Source organism: Hypanus sabinus, chromosome 8 (assembly GCF_030144855.1).
Source record: "Hypanus sabinus isolate sHypSab1 chromosome 8, sHypSab1.hap1, whole genome shotgun sequence".
Lineage (NCBI taxonomy): Eukaryota > Metazoa > Chordata > Chondrichthyes > Myliobatiformes > Dasyatidae > Hypanus > Hypanus sabinus.
This window is the reverse complement of record NC_082713.1, coordinates 155,275,262-155,289,794: the sequence shown is the minus strand read 5'-3', so window position 1 is coordinate 155,289,794 and position 14,533 is coordinate 155,275,262. Positions and strand designations below refer to the sequence as shown.

At 40.0% G+C, this 14,533-nt stretch overlaps 1 protein-coding gene across 3 annotated transcripts in view; it reads left to right on the top strand.

Annotated features, from left to right (window-relative positions):
* Positions 1–13,133, top strand: part of cttnbp2 (cortactin binding protein 2) — a 169,193-nt gene extending 156,060 nt beyond the window's left edge. For all 3 annotated transcript variants that reach the window (XM_059978307.1, XM_059978306.1, XM_059978308.1), the window contains 3 exons: positions 4,474–4,606; positions 9,325–9,429; positions 12,151–13,133. In XM_059978307.1, the coding sequence (XP_059834290.1) occupies positions 4,474–4,606; positions 9,325–9,429; positions 12,151–12,381 (469 nt within the window). In that variant the 3' untranslated portion in view covers positions 12,382–13,133. The remainder of the gene's footprint in view (positions 1–4,473; positions 4,607–9,324; positions 9,430–12,150) is intronic.
* Positions 13,134–14,533: the final 1,400 nt, after the last annotated feature.

The following is a 14,533-nucleotide window of genomic DNA, read 5'->3' as shown; positions in this document are numbered from 1 at the left end:
CACATGCCCTGATTATTTATTGAGATACAATGCGGAGTAGGCCCTTTTAGCCCTTTGAGCCAACAGCCCAGCAACCTCTGATTTAACCCTGGCCTACTCACAGGACAATTTACCATGACCAATTCACCCACCAACTGGTACATCTTTGGACAGTGGGAGGAAACCGGAGAACTGGAGGAAATGTACACAACCACAGGGAGAACATACAAACTCCTTGTGGGCAGGAGCGGGAATTGAACCCTGACCGCTGCTACTGGAAATTGTTGTGCTGACCACCATGCTACCACACCAGCCAGATCCATCGCAATCCAATGTTGATTTGGCCAGATGGGGTTAATAGTAATTAGGGCAAGATCTACTGCTGAAGGTGGTAACTGGCTTTTTGGGATAGAGTCACAGAAACAACAAGAAAGGGAGTCATTCAGCCCACTCCATCGAGAACCCTTTGAATTTAAATGTTAGCATTTTTATTGATGTTAATGCAAATTCTTCATCTTCAAGGATCAGTCCAAATGCAAATTGAAAATATTTCTTCAGAATTGACCTTCACTATCTTTTCATGTAGAGCAATCCTGACTCCAGCAGCTCCATAGGTGAAAGAATTTCTTCACAATTCCCCTCTGACTCTCTAGGTTTTGAATCTAGTGGCACTAGACTGTAAGGATTTAGGCCATAAGATATAGGAGCAGAATTAGGCCATTGGCCTTTGAATCTGCACCACCATTTCATCATAGCTGTTTCATTTTTCCTCAGCCCCAATCTCCTGCTTCCCCCCCACCCCATATCCCTTCATGCCCTGACTAATCAAGAATCTATCAACCTCTACCTTAAATATGCCTGTGGCAACAAATTCCTCAGATTCACCACTCTTTGGCTAAAGAAATTCCTCCACATCTTCATTCTAAAAGGATGGCCCTCTATTTTGAGGTGGTGTCCTTTGGTCTTAGAAGCTCCCACCATAGGAAACATCTGCTTCATATGCACTCTATCAAGGCATTTCACCATTGGATAGGTTTCAAAGTGGTCACCCCTCATTCTTCTGAATTCTACTGAATACTGCCCAGACCCATCAACTGCTCTTCACATGACGATCTGCTTAATTCTGGAATCATCTTCCTGAACCTCCTTTGAACCCTCTCTAGTTTCAGCTCATCGTTTCCAAGATAAGGGGCCAAAAACTGCTCACAATACTCCCAAGTAAAGCCCTCACCGGTGCTTTATAAAGTCTCAACATTACATCCTTTCTCAATCAAAGGAGGGAACAAAAATTAGTGAAGAGGTAGACATGTTCACTGAGAAAATGTATGATTTTAGGTCTGGAGTTACCTTAGTAATCTTCAAATATTGGATTGATTAAATTCATGGCTGTGCAAATTGGTTGATATATGTCAAAGGATTATATGGATAGAAGAGGTTACAATTTCCAGGAGTGATGAAAGAATTTGAAATCAAATGAGTATTTTCAAATGAAGACATTTTTGGAGTAGGAGACTATATCGGTCACTTGAGTGAAGTATGAAAGGAAAGCATTGACCAGAACAGTAGTTTCAGATGATATGGTGCTCAAGGAGTTTCAGATGAGCATCTTTCTTTCCAGAACTAATAGAATTATCAAATAATTATACCTGTTTCAGTGAGGATTCTTCTATTCATATGAACCCTTCTGAGAACATGGCAGAGACAGTACTCAGTTTATTTAGATGCATGTTACTGAATCCCTGTACAACGAATGGGATAGCAACTTACTTTTTTAAATCTTACATTTGCAATGTATTTTTTAATTGGTTGGTCCAATTCACACAAACCTGACTATTTTTTCCGTATCATCTCACCTCTCCTTGGATGTCGAGTGAGGTGATGGAATTTAGTCGAGAAAAAAAATAAAGAAGTATGTAAATCTTAGGAAGCTCGAATCAAGCAGAGCCCTTGAGGATAATTAAGAAGCCAGAAAAGAACTCAAGAAGGGAATTAGGAAAGCCGAGAGGGGCCATGAAAAGTCCTTGACAAGTAGGATTAAAAAGAATCCGAAGGCATTCTTTACACACTTCGAGAACAAGCAGATAACTTGGGAGAGGGTAGGAACACACAAGGATACAGGGGAGAACATTAGCTTGGATGTGGAAGCTGTGGGTGAGGTCCTCAATGACAGTATTTACCAAGGGAAAGGATGGGGAAATCTGTACTGAGTGCTTTGATATGCTAGGGCATTTCGAGGTAAAAGAGGAGGTAGTGTTGGGTCTCTTAAAGCTCATTAAGGTGGGTAAGTCCCCAGAGCATGATGGGATATAGCTCAGGTTATGGAAAGAAGCAAGAGAAGGGTTTGCAAGGGCCTCTTCTTGTCCCCGCTAGCCACACACGAGGACTCGAAGACTGGCAAGTAGCTAATATTGTTCCATTATTCAAGAAGGGAAACAAGGATAATTCTAGAAGTTATAGACCAGTGAGTCTCACGTCAGTGGTAGGGACGTTACTGGTGAGAACTCTTAGGGATAGGATTTATAAATTTATGGAAAACCATGCCCTAATTAGGGAGAGCCGGCATGGCTTTGTGTGGGGCAAGAACTGTCTTACTAGCTTGAGTTTTTTGACAGGGTGAGGAGGGTGATAGATGCTGTGGATGTTGTCCACCTGGATTTTAATAAGCCATTTGACAAGGTCCCTTATGGGAGGCTCATCCAAAAGAATAAGATGCATAACCCATGGTGAATTGGCCATTTGTATTCAGAATCGGCTTGCCTGTAGAAGACAGAGAGAAGAAGTCAAAGGGACTTATTCTAGCTGGAGCCCTGTGATTAGTGGCGTTCCACAGGGATCCGAACTGGAATCTGTGCTATTGTGATGTGCAAAAATGATCTGGAGGAGAATGCAGATGGGTGGATTAGTAATTTTGCAGACAATACAAAGATCGGTGGTGTTGTGGATAGTGTAGAAGACTGGCAAAAAATACAGCAGGGTATAGATCAGTTACAGATGTGGGTGGAGAGATGGCAGGTGGAACTTAACCCAGACAAATGTGAAGTGTTACACCTTGTTAGGTCAAATGCAAAGAGATGGCACACCGTTAACAATACTATAATTAACAGTGTTGATGAGCAGAGAGATCAAGTTCACAGCTCCCTGAAAGTAGCGACACTGATTGATAGGGTAGTCAAGAAGGGATATTGCATGCTTGCCTTCATTAGTCAAGGTACTCAGTTGAAAATTCGGGAAGTTATGTTGCAGCTTTATGAAACTCTAGTTAGGCTGCTTCTGGATTATTGCATCCAGTTCTGGTGCTTCATTATAGGTAGTATGTCAAGGCTTTGGGGAGGGTACAGAAGAGTTGAACCAGAGGGATGCCTGGATTAGATGGCATGTGCTCTAACAAGAGGTAGGAAAAAACCAGACTTGTTTTCTCTGGAGCGGTGGAGGCTGAGAGAAGTTCTGATAAGAGTTTCATAGGGTTATGAGAGGCATAGGTAGAGTAGATAGACAATGTCTCCTTCCAAGGGTTGAAATGTCTAATACTACAGGGAATGCATTTCAGGTGTGAGGTGGTAATTTTAAAGGGGATGGGGGGGCAAGTTTTTTTACACAGTGTGCGGCGGGTACTTAGAATATGCTAACGGGTGGTGATAGAGGCAGAAACTTTTAAGAGATGTTTAGATAGACACATGAATGTAAAGAAATTGGAAGGATATGGACGTTGTGTACCAGAAGAGATTAATTTATTTAGCCAATGATCACAAATTTAATTGGTTTTGCACAACGTGGTGGGCTAAAGGACCTGTTCCTGTGCTATACTGATCTCTGCTCAGTGTCCCTCATCATTTGAGCTTTATTGCTGCATTTTAAGGGTAATGTGACCTTTACTAACATTGGTCTCTTGATTGCCTTGCCACAATGTTCCCTGGTGGCTTTGTTCCTCTCTCCATTCTCCCCCCATTCCCCCAACTTCATTATTACGTACTTTCCCTTCAGCTGCCTACTGGAAAGCCAGTCACGAACTGCACTCGAATCATAACGTCAACTATGAACAGGAGAGATCGTTGCATGTCTTATGGACACCTTGATCCTCTTCAAAACTAAGAAACTGCTCACATAATGAAATCAAAAAACTGATGGGCATTCTCATCAGATTGAGCAACATTTTGGGAGGGGGAAAAGCAATTTTTTTTAAGCTTTGAAATCTTTTATTAACACTCAATCTTCAGGAGTAGAAAGAATTAAGCACCCCCCCAGAACTAAATGAAAATAGAGAGCAAAAGAAAATAACAACAAAAAGAAAGTTCTTTGTTATTTTTAAGGCAGAAAAGAATAACTGTTCAAATGGGAGATAGGACCAGGCAAATGGAGATGGCCAGAAACAAGTAAGGACCAATGATGAATTTAAATGCAATGCTTACTCTAGTTTGTTAAGAGCTGGGGCATCTTATAAATGCATTTTTTAAAAAGGAACATGTATATTCTGACTTTGTAACCTTACCCTTCAAGTTCCCTCGAGAATAATCCACTGAGGACTTCAGATTTAGAGCAAGGATTATCTCTGTACACAGATGAAGATGAAGACCTCATCAGTGAACTCCAAAGTCTGTGCTTAAGCAAATCAGAATCTGATATAAGCAAGGTAATGCCATTGTTCTGAAATTCGGCCTGGTTCAGTTCAATGCTTTACATCGTTCCCACACATAAATTGCATAATTCAGACGGCTCAACTCAGTTTAGAGTACCCTTGAATCTCTGTGATGATTGTACTCATGTTCCACTAAAGAGGTTCAGGATTTACTGTAACAGTAAATACATGCTAAATCAAAGGTGCCGTGTTAATTTGGAGCCTTTTAGAAAGATGCCATGTGTGGGAGGGGTTGAGGGCTGGAAGAGAGAGAGATATGGGCAAGTATGCCAGAAAGCTTTGAAGGTGATGGAACAATTTGAGAAGACTTTTAAAAATATTTAAGTGAGCTTTGGCTTTATTAAATGAAGATGTAAAGTATAGAAGCAAGGAACATACTAAGCCTTTAACATTGTGCTACTTGTGGTCCAAGTGAAGTTAATGGTTAAATCTTGGCACTGTATTTTAGACATGATATCAAAGCATTAGGGGTTAGAAGAACTTAGAAACATAGAAAACCTACAGCACAATACAGACCCTTTGCCTACAATGCTGTGCCGAACATGTACTTACTTTAGAAATTACCTAAGGTTACCCATAACTCTCTATTTTTCTAAGCTCCATGTACCTGTCCAAGAGTCTCTTAAAAGACCCCATCGTATCCGCCTCCACTACCATCACCGGCAGCCCATTCCGCGCACTCACCACTCTGCATAAAAAAAACTTACCCTGACATCTCCTCTGAACTTACTTCCAATCACCTTATAACTGTGTCCTCTTGTGTTAGCCATTTCAGCCCTGGGAAAAAGCCTCTGACTATCCACACTATCAATGCCTCTCATCATCTTATACACCTCTATCACGTCATCTCTCATCCTCTGTCACTCAAGGAGAAAAGGCCAAGTTCACTCAACCTATTCCCATAAGGCGTGCTCCCCAATCCAGGCAACATCTGTGTAAATCTCCTCTACTTCGATAGTTTCCACATCTTTCCTGTACTGAGGTGACGAAAACTGAGCACAGTACTCCCAAGTGGGGTCTGACCAGGGTCCTATACAGCTGGAGCATTACCTCTCAGCTCCTGAACTCAATCCCACGGTTGATGAAGGCCAATACATCATATGTCTTCTTAACCACTCAGTCAACCTGCGCAGCAACTTTTAAGTGTCCTATGGGCTTGAACCCCAAGATCCCTCTGATCCTCCACACTGCCAAGAGCCTTACAATTAATACTCTATTCTGCCATCATATTCGACCTACCAAAATGAACCACCTCACACTTATCTGGGTTGAACTCCATTTGTCACATTCTCAGCCCAGTTTTGCACCCTATCGATGTCCCGCTGTAACCTCTGACAGCCTCGACACGATCCACAACACCCCGCACCTTTGTGTCATCAGCACATTTACTAACCCATCCCTCCACTTCCTAATATAAGTCATTTATAAAAATCACGAAGAGAAGGGGGTCCCAGAACAGATCCTTGAGGCAAACCACTGGTCACCGACCTCCATACAGAATATGACCTGTCTAAACACTCTTTGCCTTCTGTGGGCAAGCCAGTTCTGGATCTACAGTGCAATGTCCCCTTGGATCCCATGCCTCCTTACTTTCTCAATAAGCCTTGCATGGGGTACCTTAGCAAATGCCTTGCTGAAATCCATATACACTACATCCTCAAAAAATTCAACCAGGCTCGTAAGGCACGACCTGCCTTCGACAAAGCCATGCTGACTATTCCTAATCATATTATGCCTCTCCAAGTGTTCCTAAATCCTGCCTCTCAGGATCTTCTCCATCAACTTACCAACCACTGACGTAAGACTCACTGGTCTACAATTTCCTGGGCTATCTTTACTCGCTTTCTTGAATAAAGGAACAACATCTGCAACCCTCCAGAATCTCTCCTGTCCCCATTGATGATGCAAAGATTATTGCCAGAAGCTCAGCAATCTCCTCCCTTGTCTTCCACAGCAGCCTGGAGTATATCTCGCTTGGTCCTGGCGACTTATCCAACTTGATGTTTTCCAAAAGCTCTAGCACATCCTCTTTCTTAATGTCTATATGCTCATGCTTTTCAATCCACTGTAAGTCATCCCTACAATTGCCAAGGTCCTTTTCCATAGTGAATACTGAAACAAAGTATTTTCTAAGTACCTCCACTACCTCCTCTGGTTACATACACACTTTTCCACTGTCGCACTTGATTGGTCCTGTTCTCTTACGTCTTATCCTCTTGCTCTTTACAAACTTGTAGAATACATTGGGGTTTTCCTTAATCCTGTTCACCAAGGCCTTCTCATGGTCTCTTCTATCTCCCCTAATGTCATTCTTAAGCTCCTTCCTGCTAGCCTTATAATCTTCTAGATCTCTAAAATTACCTAGTTTGTTGAACCTTCCGTAAGCTCTTCTTTTCTTCTTGACTAGATTTACAACAGCCTGTGTACACCATGGTTCCTGCACCCTACCATCCTTTCCTTGGTCTCATTGGAATGTTCCTTTGCAGAACGCCACACAAATATATCCTGAACATTTGCCACATTTCTGCAGTACATTTCCCTAAGAACACCTGCTCCCAATTTATGCTTCCAAGTTCCTGCCTAATAGACTCATATTTCCCCTTATTCCAATTAAACGCTTTCCTAACTTGTTTGTTCCTATCTCTCTTCAATGCTATGGTAAAGGAGATAGAATTGTGATCACTATTTCCAAAATGCTCTCCCACCAAGAGACCTGACACCTGACCAGGTTCATTTCTAAATACCAGTTCAAGTACAGCCTCTCAACTTGTAGGCTTACCTACATATTGTGTCAGGAAACCTTCCTGAACACACCTAACAAACACCACCCCATCTAAACACCTTGCTCTAGGGAGATGCCAATCAATATTGGGGAAATTAAAATCTCCCATCAGACTAGAGAATTAGAAGAGTGATATGCCTTTATTTTTTGGAGAAGCTGGTGTTATACTCAATTAAGAACATTAAAGGTGGACTTGTTGGAGTTAAAGATTCATAGTTGCTTTTGATAGTAAGGATCCACTTTTTACTGCCAGAGGGAAGGCTACTAGTGAACTCAGATTTAAAATGACAGAAGAATAACAAGTGATATGAGAAAAAGATTTCAAGTCACAAGTGGTTATGATCTGGAATGCCTTATCCAAAAAGGCAGACATTTGTTACATAGAAAAAATGTTGATAAGTTTCTGGGACATGGAGAAAGAGTAGGAAAATGGTGTACTGGTAGAAAATCTGTCATAATCTTGTTAAATGGGTCAGACTTCACGGTCCAGAACACTTGCTTCGGTTTCTTTTGTTCTGGTGTCCGGAGTTGAAATAATCTTCAGCGCTTTATCTCAGTTTCTATTCAGAGGTCGGGGAATTGTCCAAATATCATCACCAGCATTCTTTCTTTCACCGCAACAACACTAATATTGGTGCCTAGTCATTCACCTTGGTTACCATTTGCTGCAGTGAAATTGGTATATCCTTTAAACCCTTAATAGTGATCATGCTAGTGCTTAGCAACGTAAGTGCATATTCCTTATTTGTTTTGTTTTTATTTCTACTGTGATGCCACCTAAAACAATTTCCAAGTAGCTTGTTAGCTTCCTACTTATAACAGACATTATTTTTTATCAACGACTGAATAGTTTAAATAGAAACATCAGATGATGTGTCAAGCAGTTTCTACTTGACACGTGTAGAGAAAGATGGTATTAGAGAATTACTGAATAGCACAGTGTCACAGAAACAGGCTGTTCAGCCCAACTCGTTCACACTGATGGAGATGCCCGTCAACACAAAACCCATTTTCCTGCATTTAACCCATATCTCTCTATTCCTTTCCTATCCCAGTACCCGCCCATGCTTTCTAAATAACAAGTTAGTATTTGCCTCTTCCTCTACCACTTCCTCTGGCAGCTGTTTCCATATAGCCACCTCGGATTATCGTTAAATATTTCTCTTCTCTAGAATTAAGCTCAACTACCCTGGGGAAAATAATTTCCAGCTAGCCTATGTGTGCCGTCATACATTTATAAACCCCTTTCAGGTCAGCCCTGAACCACTCATGGTTCAGTGAGAGCTAACTAGACTTTCCAATCTCTCCTTGCAAATCAAGGCCACCATTTTAGTCAACATTCCTGCAAATCTTTTCTACACTATAAGCCAAACATGTAATGCATTGACCAGAACTGTACACTTGTGGCTAACTGCTGTTCTGCACAGCTGCAACATGATGTCCCAACTTGTATATCACTTCTTTGCTACCACATCTACCTGTGTTACCATTTTCATGGAGTTCAGGCCTTGCAGCTCAAGATCCCCTCTAAACCCCGGGTCCATGGACCCCTTGCTTAATGGTATTGATCCATGGCATAAAAAAAGATCGGGGACCCCTACTCAAAAATGTTCTCAAACATTTTAGTTTTTAATGCATGTCAAAAAGTTGAACATCATAAATGTAATGTGTGGATAATGAAGAATGCCTTGACAAAGCTGCAGTAGGTCAGTGTCATGGTCATAACTTTCTAAAAAGGAGCAGTATAATTCTTAATTTTAAATGTGCTAAAAACAATTTGATTTTAAAATATTTGGAAAATGCATTAAATCCACTGAACTCTGTATACTTCTGCACATTAATATTTTTAAGAAAGTACATGTAAGTTAAATTTTAAAAGATGCTAAAAAATTATGAGCATTTTTAAATAGCAATGTCTTTTCTTTTGCAGATTGACACGTCAAAGGATCTTTTCTTTATGATTCCTGGTTCTCAGAGAGATCAATCATCCTTAAGGACATTAAAAGATCCTACTGCTCGCTTGCCAGCAACAAAGGTGATATAAAGTGTTAACCTGAAATTCCTTCAATTTGCATAATTATAAGGTGGCGTTTGAAGCCCGTCAGCTCATTTTGGGGAATCACATGACAGGTTCAGCTTTTTAATGAATCTTTTTGAGAGCCAGAGAAAAAGAATTTCAGGATGTATATTGTATACATTTCTCTGACATGAAATGTACCTGTTGAAACCTATTGATACTGTGATTGCACCTTAATAATGTTGCTCAGAGATCTGTTGTGAAATTCTGATTTATTATATATTTTGACTTGTATAGAGTGTGTTCTTTTGCACTGACAGAATTATCAAGAGTAACTTCCTAAACGTGAATGGTACATCTGGGGTTGACTTTGAGTGTGACTGAGTTATTTTCCAGGGGAAAGTACAGACTGTAGGACAAAGCCACCAGTGCAGTTTGTGAATAATGAGGACACAAGTGAAAACAGAATTCTGACCAGGAAATGTAAGGAAGTCATTAGTGTCCTGTACAATGCATAAATTTATGAAGCTACTTGATACCATAAGATACAGGAGCAGAATTAGGCCACTTGGCCCATCGAGTCATTGCAGCTGATCCATCCCCCTCAGCTGCATTCACCTGCCTTCTCACTGTATCCCCTCATGCCCTGCCTGATCAAGAGTAGATCAATCTCTGCCTTAAATATACCCAAGGACTTGTCTTCCACAGCCCCCGAGGCAACAAATTCCACAGATTCACCACCCTCTGGCTTTAAAAAAAATCTTCCTCATCTCAATTCTAAATGGACATCTCTCTATTCTGAGGCAGTGAGGCAGTACTCTTAGACTCCCCCACTGTAGGAAACATTCTCTCCACGAGGCCTTTCAATGTTTGTAAGTGTCAGCGGGATCGCCCTTTATCCCTCTGAATTCCAGTGAGAATGATGTTGATTTACTGAGGCTATGTCCACACTATGCCGGGTAAATCCGTAACCGAAGCTTTTTCTCTTCGTTTTTACCCTCCGTCCACACTAAAACGGCGTTTTCATCCCCCGAAACCGGAGCTTTTCAGAAACGCTTTCCAGAGCGTGTATTCTTGAAAATGCCGGATTGATCGGAGCATTGTGGACGGGGTGACCTGAGAAATCTGAAAACGCTGTCAGATGGTAGCGCGCCATTTCATTGTTTTCTTGAACGCAACCTAACAATTTCAGAGCAGACAGCAACGAGACTGACGCCAGAAGAGTTAGAAACATGCTCACCAAATACTTTGACCTATAACTTACTGAATAATTAAGTATACTGTACTCACTTTGCCGTTTTCTGTCCTTGCTCGTATGAAGGTGGTTTACCTATTTATGCAAGTACTTCTTTGATAATAGATGTGTAACAGACTAATGTAACATTGTATGGAAATACAAGATAACACCGATGAAGACATGTTTTATACATTTAACAAGGTGCTTTATTAATGCAACAGAGTTGGTCAGTTTTTCAATGTTCGTCGTCAACCGGGTCAATCTGTCCGTGAACTCCCTGTCGGTTGCCGCCGTACGCTCCAGTATTTGAGTTTTTTTTTTACTTTTAAGTTCTCCTGTGCGAGAGCCGATAGCTGTCTGTTGTTTTAAGGTTTTCTGGTCTGTAACTACACAAACGCGCACTTTCACAGTGTGAGATTCGACACCAAACATGTCGCTTGTTTTCGGTAGATGTGTCCTGCACATGCCCAGTAGGAGGAGATTCACCGAAATCTCCCTTTCAATCTTGACAGAGGTATTTTTTTAAAAACGCATAGTGTGGACGGCTATCGTTTTTACGCGAAGCAGGCATTTTCAAAATTATCCGGTCTCGTGTGTGGATGTAGCCTGAATTACCTGCTATACTTGTGCTCCCTTGTTCCCTGCAGTAATTCCAGTTGATCAAAGGGGCTTTTGGTATGAATTTGAGCTCCCTACAAATGTGGAGATATAAAGAACCCTGATCTTTCCACGGTGCAGTCACAACGCTCTCAGTTTCACATTCAAAATTTTTACTTATCTTGCATTATGACTGATTTAATTTGAATGCATTTCTGCAACATCTGATGATTTTCTGACTGATTACAAATGTACAAGTGCAATTTGTTATTACTTTGAACCTATGAACGCAATTTCACTACATTTTTATTTTTACTTTTTCTCTTATTTAATTTGTCTATATATATATTACACACTGTAATTCAGTTTTTTTTCCTCTATTATTATGTATTGCACTCTACCGCTGCCTCAAAGATAACAAATTTCACGACATATGCTGGTGATATTAAATCTGATTCTGATTCTAAAATCTTTTCTTTTCCAGGGGCTGTAATATTGTTATTTGTAAATTATAAGTCCCATCCCTGGCAATTTACTTGTCAAATTCACTGTAATTTTTAGGCCATTTACACCTTTGATCAAGTTTGAACACCACTCCAGCTGAATCCTAACCAGCAATGTATAAGATACCAACACAGTAGTTTGACTTTTATTTTTAATTCCTCTGTTTCTAGGACCAAATACTATCTTTTCCTGACACCTTTTTGAGGATTACAAATGTGAAGTCATGTTTTACAAACTTGTGTTGATGAGCAAAGAATACAAAATTCCATAGAGATGGTCGTAATGGAAGATTAGTTTTCAGCGCAAAAAGTCAATAAATGTGATTTGAATTCATAATTTGAAATGTGCTAGTAAATCATTTTTTATTGCACAGTGCAACAGTTGTTTCCTTACTTTTGCAGGTTTCTGATTATACTCTAAGAAATGGCACACCTACATCAAGTAACGACGTTAAAAGAGTGAGCAGATTGGGCCTCTCAAGGGTGAAGTCGCACCTACCTGTACTCCTGAATAATGCACACCGTATTCACCACAGCAGCAGTAATACAAGGCATTTAGAATCAAATAACAATACATCCATGGAAATTTGGAAACTCGGCAAAACTGTACATGATGCCAATAACAACAAATAAGACAATTCTCTCAGAAAACATGATTTCCAAGTCTTCAATTTAACAGTGTAAAACATAGATCTGTAAAATATTAATTAAATGTAAAATTGCTCTTTATTGCTATATGTTTATTTGGGACCACAGTGGTTATATATTGAGTATTTGACAGTGCTGTGATAAAAGCACTATTTTTAGTTGCTGCCTTCTAGACTTATTGAATTCTTGAGTTGTGTACCTAAAATGGTTGTGTGTTTTTTTTGATGCGAGAAGAATTTATACAAAAAGCAAATGGTTTGTTGCACATATTTGCAATCATTGTTAACATTTTTTTATTCAGGGTTTTTCCACAGAATTATATATATTATGAAGCAAGAAGAGCCATGTGATACACGCTTGGTATCCATGGCATGATATGTGTAATATGCTCAAATGTATTTACATTTTTTAATATTAAAAACCTCCTTTCATTGGATTTTATCCAGTGAGTAGAATGTGGCAATAAATGTAAATGGAAATGGAGATTTTCATTCAATAAGAGAAGCCATATTAAATGTTTTAATGGAATTCTATCTCTTCATAATTTCTCTTTTTTAATGTAATGTATGGTTAGTCGCAAGTCTGCAGTTATACTGCATTGGCTAACAATTTACAGTGCATGTATGGATAAATATTACAGTTTGTATAGAAGCTCTGCAGAAATCTTGTACTTATTTTTTAAAATGAATGTAATGGAATTTACTGAAGTAAAATGTAAGAAGAGAAACAAGGAAGAATTATCTGACTTTAAACAAATCTTTTCTTGCATCATGAGTCATAATTACTGCTTTGAATATCAGATCATAACAGAAGTAACCATGGACTACATTGACTTGTGTATATACTGTAGTGACCATTTTAATAGGTCGTTGGAAGGGTGAAATTGCAAACGATTCGGTTTACAATAATGACATGAAAAATGAGTTACTTTAACAAGTGTCACGACCTGATCTGTAGGGAAAACAGAAATTGCCTGTACTGAAGGCGTAGGATAAAGGAAGGTGATTTGTATTCTTTTTTATTATTCTGTATCAATGTGATTTTCGGATATTTGTGAAGTGAGAGTCTATAAAGTGTCTAGGGTGATTACATTGAATAACAAGCAGATGTGTGCACGGATTGTGATGATCCAATAGATTGCACTTCTGCCAGCTTCTATAATTGGTTCAGGGCAGTTCCTCAGCAGAGGGCCCATTGGCATTACCGTTGAGGACTCCTTAAAGATCATCTGTAACTCTTAGAGAGGCTGCATTGCAGGTATTGCTGATTCAAAGTTATGGAACAATCAGTATTCTCTAACCAGTGTGAAAGAAAACACCCAGGGTCATTGTGAATGGCTTTCTTAGCAGAAGGAGTTGTTGACATCATAGAATGTAAGCCCAATAGCAAGAGAATAGTGGTAAAGTATGTTGTAAAGAATGCAACTCAACTGTCCAAGCCAATTCCAGGACTCTGCAAATTATCAAAGAAATCTAATGCTTTTTCTGGTGCTGTATTCCCTTAAGTCATTCACTGCTTAGTACCTATCCTTCATTTCCCCTGATGTTGCAAAGTTTCCACATACTGGCAACAATTCATTCATAATGACTATAAAATGCTTTCTCCTGCTTCCCCCTTGCAAAAGAAATTGGCATAAAAACAGTATCAGCAGGATTTGATGTTTGGGAGATTTTTAAAAATTTAAACCCACATTCTGGTCATTTTGGAAAGGAGTATTGCCGAGAAATTCTGCTGGTACATGAGGAACTCCATGTCTTACCTTCTGATGTCCAACCTTCAAGTGCTATGTTGATACAAAGCCTGAGAAATGTGTACGTTTCACTTTGTCTTCTCAGGAAATGATACATTGTGCCAGTTTGCCATATGGTGAGACAACACACACAAAACGCTGGAGGAACTCAGCAGGTCAAGCAGCATCTGTGGAGAGGAATATACAGGTATGTTTCAGGCAGAGGCCCTGGACTGGACTAGACATCAGGACTGGAAGAGATGAGAGGTCAGAGTAAGAAAGTGGGAGGAAGAAGTACAAGCTGGTAGGTGATAGGTGAAGCTGGGCGGGGGAGCAGTGAAGTAAAGAGCTGGGAAGCTGATTGGTGAAAGCAATAAAGGACTGGAAGAGGAGGAATCTGATAGGAGA